Genomic DNA, 7,998 nt, shown 5'->3' on the forward strand with positions numbered 1-7,998 from the left:
TAATTCATTTACTTGTGAGACCTATGCATTCCATAGAAAGTTTTTTTGTTACTTTTGTATATGGATTCAATGAAGAAGAGAGAAGAACCAATTTGTGGGCTGACTTGACACATCTTGCTAGTGGAATGGTGTATCCATGGATAGTTATGGGGGATTTCAATGACATTCTTAATAAGGAGGAGCGAATTAGCATGCGGGTGAAATATAAAAAATCTGAAGCTTTCCAAAAATGTGTGGAAGATTGTTATTTAGAAGATGTGAAGTACCGAGGGAGTTTTTTTACTTGGAATAATAAGCAACAAGGAGATGCTCGTATCTATTCTAAGATAGATCGGGTATTGGCTAATCAAGTGTGGTTAGATAAGTACAAAGAGGTAGAGGTGAACTTTCTAAATGAAGAGCTTTTTGATCACTGCCCAGCCCTCTTGTCTGTGTATCAGGATATTAATTTTGGGAAGAAGCCATTCAAGTATTTCAGAATGTGGAAGAGTGCACCTGAGTTTAAAAACAAACTGATCAATAGCTGGAGCATAAGTAAAAATGGGACACCTATGTACAAGTTGCTCTCAAAGCTGAAACAAGTTAAATTGGTTCTCAAAGAGATCAATAAAGAGGGATTTAATGATATATATGTGGCAGAGTTACAACAGAGGAAATATTTAACAGATTGTCAAATGGAACTTCAACAGGACCATTTAAATAGTGAGTTGATTCAGAAGGAGGAAAATGCAAGAGATCAGTTTGTACTTACCCACAAAGCATATTGCTCTTTCCTCCACCAAAAGGCGCGATTAACTTGGCTGAAAGATGGGGATGAAAATTCAGCTTTTTTCCATGCCAGTATTCGAGCACGGAATGCGCAAAACAGAATTTATTCAATCACAGATGAGAGTGGCATATGGCATGATCAGCCAGATAAGGTAACGAATGTTTTTTTGAAGTTTTACACTAATCTGTTGGGCTCTAAAATGGCAGACCGAAGACATGTAATTAAAGGAGTAGTTGAAGAAGGGGTTCTAGTCTCTACAGAGCAAGCTGATATGTTAATGGCTGAATACACAGTTGATGAGGTCAAACAAGCTATCTTTTCAATTCCTGGAGGTAAAGCGCCTGGACCTGATGGTTTTTCGAGTTATTTTTTTCAAGACAATTGGGAAATTGTTGGTAAAGAGGTGAGTGATGCAATTCTATCCTTCTTGCATTCGGGTAAAATTTTGAAAGAACTTAATTCTACAATACTTACTCTTATCCCTAAGAGTAAATGTCCAAGTGGTGTGGGTGATTACAGACCCATTGCTTGCTGTAACGTGCTTTATAAGGCAGCAACTAAAATGATCTGTTCGAGGCTGAGATTAATTCTACCTGATTTGATTGCCCAAAATCAAGGAGGCTTTGTTCAGGGACGATTCATAGCTCATAACATTATGGTGTGTCAAGATCTAGTCAGACTTTATGGAAGGAAGAATGCAAAGCCTAATTGTATGCTCAAACTTGATCTTCGGAAAGCTTATGACACATTGGAGTGGGGTTTTTTGGAGGAAATGCTGGATGCCTATAGATTTCCGAGGAAATTTATACATCTAGTAATGCAATGTGTAATCAGTCCAAAATTTTCACTAATGTTTAATGGTGTACTTCATGGCTTTTTTGCTGCTCAAAGAGGGTTGCGACAGGGGGATCCATTGTCACCACTTTTATTTGTCTTGGGAATGGAATACTTGTCACGAATAATGAAGAAAATTGGACAAAAAGAGGATTTTCGTTTTCATGAACGATGTGCGGGCTTACAATTGAATCACTTGAGTTTTGCTGATGATGTGCTTCTGTTCTGCCATGGAGACTTTAAGTCTATATATTATATGTTGCAAGGCTTGAAATTATTTACAGCTACATCAGGTCTTCATCCAAATGAAGCCAAATCAGCAATATATTGTTGTGGTATGCCGGAATATGATATACAAAGGGTCCTTGAGGCTTCCAAGATTTCAGCAAAGGATTGTGAACTTTTATTGGAAAAGATGGTGGCGAGAATCAGGACATGGAGCTCTCGAAATCTGTCATATGCAGGAAGAATAATCCTAATTAATTCTGTTCTGATTTCCATACATTCATATTGGTCTCAAATTATGCTTATTCCCAAGCAGGTGTTGAAAAGAATTAACTCTATATGTCGTGCTTTTTTATGGAAAGGTCAGGCTGTTTATGAGGGGACTGGAAATGTGGCTTGGGAGAAGGTTTGCAGACCAAAGAAAAAAGGTAGACTTGGCTTCCGGAACATACTCAAATGGAACATTGCAGCCCTCGGGAAATACATCTGGGCTGTAGCTTCTAAAAAGGATAATCTTTGGGTGAAATGGGTACATCATGTCTATATTAAGAATGAAGATTGGTGGGATCATTGTGGCCCTTTACAGAGTAGTTGGTATTGGAAAAAAATAGTGGAGGTGAAAGAAAAATTCAAGCATCTTATTGACATCTCTAGATTCATTCAAGAAGACTATACTATCAAAAATGGTTACCATTTACTCTGTTCAGTCTCAGAACGTGCCCAATGGTGCTCAGAAGTATGGAGTAGACTCAACATACCGAAACATAGTTTCATTTTGTGGATGGCCATGCTTGACAGATTAAAAACTAAGCAAAGATTAATGAGATTTCAGATGGTGAACAACTCAGTCTGCCTGTTATGTGATGTTCATGATGAAAGTATAGCTCACCTTTTCTTTGATTGTCACTTTAGTAAGAGATGTTTGCAACAGGTGAAAGAGAAGATGCGCTGGGCTGTCCAAACTGAAACACTAAGCAGCCTCATGAGATGGATTTCTCGAGCTCACTTGAGTAAGTTTCGGAAAATGGTGTATGCGGCTGTTGTGGCTGCGGTGGTCTATCATATTTGGAAAGCACGGAATGATGTTGTTTGGCTTTTTCAGGTGAAAATGATAGAGATAATTGTGCATAATATTGTTAGTGATGTAAAAAACAGAGTTAGGAGTGTCATGCCGAAAAAAGTCAGTAACATTGACTTGAATTGGTTTGAATCTTTATAATAGACTTACTCAAAGCTTGTATAGATTAAAGGGTATTACACAAGGTGCTGTTTAAGATGTAATGTTGGTTTGGTTTTTTAATGAAGCTTCTGATTTACCAAAAAAAAAAATTCATACTTTTCTACAAATTTTAGGTGAGGTGAACTATTTAGTCATACTAGAAATTTTATTAAGGTTTATTCTTAGATTTGGATCTTTGGCTCGATAAACAATTCCTCGAAAGAGTTCTCAACTTGATTTCATTAATATTTTCTTATATTTAGTTTGTTTTTGCGATGCAGGTATTTTATGTCCTTTTAAATTGAAGCATTGGTACTATCAGAGACAATTGTTTAAAATTACTTTTTTTTTATTGTCTTTAGTTTAAACCCATTTTTGCAGTTGTTCTTAAACAGTTATATTTGATTACCTTATGTGAACGTCTTTGTCTAAATTTTTGAGAACATCTTTACATGTTCTTTAACTAGACGAAGATTTTATATTGGGTGGAGGATTATTCTCCTACAGTTTGTACGTTTTATCTTTTTTGTCTGAATAATAATAATAAACTTATTTAGATAAAAAATACGAAACAAGAGAATAATAATAATAATAATAATAATAATAATAATAAATTTGGACCCAGCTTGCCTACTCGCTGATGGTACAAATATAATTAATTATACCATTCTACTTGAATTTTTGTACAAGTGAGATTGAAAGCTAGAATATTTAGCCACTGAAATAAGACTTGCTAGACGTAATACTGGGCCAGTTTCGAGTCACATCATTGGGAGATGGCGGTTGCTCTTGTTTTATCTTCTTAAACAACCCAACCTCATCACAATCAGGCGAAGGTGGTGATGGGGGTTGTACATTACTGCTCATATTCAACATAGAACCATCAACAACCTGAATCTCAAATTTCTCATCTTCGATTCTCCTTAGTCTCTCCAAAACTTCATCCATTGTAGGCCTCATTTCCTTATCTTGTTGCAAACACTCAAAAGCTAACTCTGCTACTGCAATGGTCATTATTCTAACCTTAGTATCCGAAGCAAACCCAAGACATTGATCAATCAACTCACTGTAAGCTCGTTTTTGAATCTTGCATATTGCTAAGTTAGAGAGATTAATCTCATGCCTATCTCTTGTTATATCAACCGCAGGCATGGATGATAAGAGCTCGACTAGAACTACTCCAAAGCTATAAACATCACTTTTACTAGTCAGCTGATAACATTGGTGATATTCTGGATCAACGTAGCCAAGGGTCCCTTGTGGAGCAGTCGAGACGTGAGTGGCGTCGTTGGGGAACAGCCGTGATAGGCCGAAATCTGCAACTTTGACACAAAAATTGTTGTCTAGAAGAATGTTGTTGGTCTTGACATCACGGTGGACTATGTCTGAAGCATGGAGGTAGGCCAAAGCGCTGGCGGTTTCAATGGCGACTCTCAGACGAATTGGCCAGGTTAGGGGGCTGGTTTTCGCATGATCTCCGTGGAGATGATCTGCAACTGTGCCATTGGGGATGTACTCGTAGACGAGGAGGAGTTCCGTACAGCGGGGTGAAGTGCAGCCATAGAGGACTACCAGGTTTTTGTGGCGTAGGAGGGTGAGAATTTCTATCTCGTTTATGAATTGTTCTACTCTTTTATAGTTGTGCTCGTACAAGCGCTTCACTGCTACTTCCCTCCCATCTTTGAGTTTGCCTAGATATTAAAATTTTAAAAAAAATAATGAGGCCATGCAAGAAATATCAACTTCAAAAATAGTAAAAGAGTTATTAAACAATAGTTGTTATTTTTGAAAATTCTCTTTATTTTAAAAAAATGAAAATGTTTGTTACCATGGTAAACAGTTCCAAAACCTCCATGTCCAAGTCTTTTATCAGCATCGAAGTTATTAGTGGCTTCAGTGAGTTCTTTGTAGGAAAAGACAGGGACCCCAAGATAGCCACTAGCCCACTCTGGATCCTCCATATTCATATACGGATCAGCCATGTTCCTTGAAGCAGCACGTCTTTGTTTCCTGCGCCACCTAATGATTGCCAAGCCCATTATAGCAAAAAGACCTCCAAAACCTAACCCTGGAAAATGAAAAGCAGTCAAAATGTTAATCAAACAAGTGATTTGAGCTGCTATTTTAAGGAACAGCATTTAAGGCATTAAAGAAATTATTAGTTTCTAGAATCACTGTGAGATGAATTAATTTCCAAGCTTTGTGCTTTAGATGATGTATCTGCAAGAATTAGAAATTCAATCGAGAAGAGCTCTTACCAAGTCCTAGTCCTAGTCCTAACTTTGGCTTTTTCTTCTCGTTATGTCCTGAAACAACATTCATCAAGAAAATATGGGTTAGTGTTAGAGAAAAATATGTCACGTGGAAAGTGTGTGAGTAAATTCAACAATACATAAGAATATATATGTTACTTCATTCATCACCAATTGGTTTTGAGATAGAACACATGCTTCTTACCATGCACTTTATTCTACTTCTAGACCATTTTTCACATTCTAACATAGTATCAAAAGCCAAAGAAAACTCTAACGAACAAATCCAAAATCAGTCTAAACGTTAAAAAAAAAAAAAAAAAAAAAGAGCACTTGTGGTGAACAAAAATAGCCACTATATTGAGGGAGATGTTAGAGAAAAATATCAAACATGAAAAGTGTGTAGGTAAATATAATAATACATAAGAGCATAAGCTACTCAACTCATTACCAATTTATTTTGAAATAGAACGACATGCTTCTTAGCATGCACATTGTTCTACTTCTAAACTACCATCCACATTCTAACAGTTAGTTACAGAAATAGAAGAAGGGAGCTCATGATATAAAATCTTTCTACAATACTATTATTTCTCATAGATAAATATCATATTGACTAACATCAACATATGAAGCCACGTGCATGTATGAAAGAAAGGAAAGGAGACTGTGGAATAATATTGATATACGATATGATACCTTTTCGCAGTGTCCCCAGAGTATCTAAACACTGAAATTGATTTTCGTTAGTATTATGGCATGTCCCTCGATTAAGGTGACATGTCCAACAAGCATGGCTAGGTTGCACTTGAAAATTGAAATCAACTGAAACTTTTCTTGTTTGTGTGGTGGGGTGTTCATGATGTTGGAGTGGAAAAGGAATCGTGACAACTTGACATTGTTGTTCGAATGGAAAACTTATGTTTCGGGGATTGCTGTAGAAATCGTGCTCTCCGCACTTAGTTCGATAAAAATCTTTCGGCGGAGTAACGCCACGACTGTGACTGTGACTGCAATCGTAGAGCGTTGATGAATTCTTAACTGTTAGATTATAGACCTGGAAGAGCGATGATTTGGCGCTGGGAAGAGAGAAACTATTGATAGTTTTACACTCATCGATGATATGAGATAGTGATATTGTCTCGCTGACGACAATGGAATCTGCCTGGGAGATGATCTTGACGCCATACCAGTGCCCTCCTTCTTTCAATTGAATCTTCGTTTGATTTTCTGAACAATCCACTGAGAACACTCCACATCCAGGGCTCTTCTTACTGTTAAAAGGGAATTGAATCAGCCCAAATTTTCCACAAGAGAATGGTGGACATTTACGAGGTTGTTCCTTGTCTTCAGCGGAGCTCGGAAGCAGAGAATGGGTGAGAAAGAAGAAAATAAACAGAAGAATAGGAGCCATCTTCAACAACATCCCAAAAAATTAGATTTCTAATGCAAAACAGCAGAAATTTCACTACTTACAACACATTAAATAAGGAGAGGCTTTTCCGATTGACTTGGAACCATAGATAAGAGAATATAGATTTAAGAAAAATAAGTTGAAGAAAGAAACAAAACGAACCTTCCCATATTCTGGGTGTTGACTATTTGGCTTTTCAAAGTCTATTCAAAATGTTCATTCGAACCCCTCGATACGGCAAAACAGATATTAATGTATGAGTAGTCAGTAGAAATAGATGTACACCAGAAAATAAATATATGGTTGTTTGATAATAACGCTATTACGCGTTTTTCTCAGACTTGAAAAATGTCATAAGTTGCACACAAGACTTTGAATATAGCTTTTGGTGCATTAAAAAGAAACGACTATTACGGTTTGTGGGTCACCATGACAAAAGATTTGTCATCACTGCGTGTCTGATGATGTTACGATGCTCTACTAAATCCAGGATTGTTCTCAATACAATATAATCAGGCCGGTCCTGAATAGGATTAGCCGTAGTAAATATTAAAATTTAAAAACCATTTTTATATAAAGTTTCATAACATTTATATTATTTTTCAAAATATTTTTTTTGAAAACAGGCCCTTAGGCTTAGGGGCCCTAAGCGCGGACCTAGCCCTCCTTAGCTCAGGGCCAGCCTTAAAGAGAATCCAAGTGGTTGCTGTGATAATCCTGTATCATTCATAAGACCACTCCTTCAATAAATTATGGATTATATTTTATCTTTCGATATGTTAATCTTTTAAGTATAAAAAGAACAAAAAAAAAATGAAGCTTTGGCATCTATATTTTTTCTTATTCCTCGAAACGAAATTTAAAGTAGGTGGTGACGTTTTTCGTGGAGAAAAATAAAAAAGATATAATGTTAAAATAGGGTGTTACTAATAACGCCACCCAATCATTTCAAATACATGATTTTCTTTGTTTACTTCATCAAGATTGGACAGAGGAAACCAAGTTCGAGGGAGTAGTGGAAAAAGGAGAGAGATGAAGTGATTACAGTCAACTCAAGTGTCACTGTTATACAACTCAATTGGCCTTCTATTAAGAGCATCATTAACAGGCGTGGCCAAAATAGGTGCTTATGTTAAAGTGGGTCCCAAAATCAACAAATAATACATATTCAACTTTAATTTTTAGTAATGTTGCTAACTGTTAGCAATGTTCTTTGTTTTTTTTTGTTTGTTATTTTTAGTTAAAAGTTATATTAATTAAATAAAATATTGAATTTTGTATTTTT

General features: G+C 36.3%; 1 protein-coding gene across 2 annotated transcripts; it reads right to left on the reverse strand.

Moving 5' to 3' along the window:
- Positions 1-3,627: 3,627 nt before the first annotated feature.
- LOC133821888 (LEAF RUST 10 DISEASE-RESISTANCE LOCUS RECEPTOR-LIKE PROTEIN KINASE-like 1.1) lies at positions 3,628-6,921 on the reverse strand. Of its 2 annotated transcripts, XM_062254054.1 has the most exons (5): positions 6,876-6,921; positions 5,999-6,573; positions 5,306-5,353; positions 4,876-5,115; positions 3,628-4,738 (listed from the first exon to the last, which is right to left on the reverse strand). In XM_062254054.1, exons 1-5 carry the CDS (start codon positions 6,881-6,883, stop codon positions 3,759-3,761), a joined length of 1,851 nt encoding a protein of 616 aa, XP_062110038.1. In that variant the 5' UTR covers positions 6,884-6,921; the 3' UTR covers positions 3,628-3,758. The 2 variants fall into 2 exon arrangements, with proteins under 2 accessions (XP_062110038.1, XP_062110037.1); XM_062254053.1 differs by lacking the exon at positions 6,876-6,921 and having other exon boundaries at positions 5,999-6,834.
- Positions 6,922-7,998: the final 1,077 nt, after the last annotated feature.

Source organism: Humulus lupulus, chromosome 3 (assembly GCF_963169125.1).
Source record: "Humulus lupulus chromosome 3, drHumLupu1.1, whole genome shotgun sequence".
In the NCBI taxonomy this organism is placed as follows: domain Eukaryota; kingdom Viridiplantae; phylum Streptophyta; class Magnoliopsida; order Rosales; family Cannabaceae; genus Humulus; species Humulus lupulus.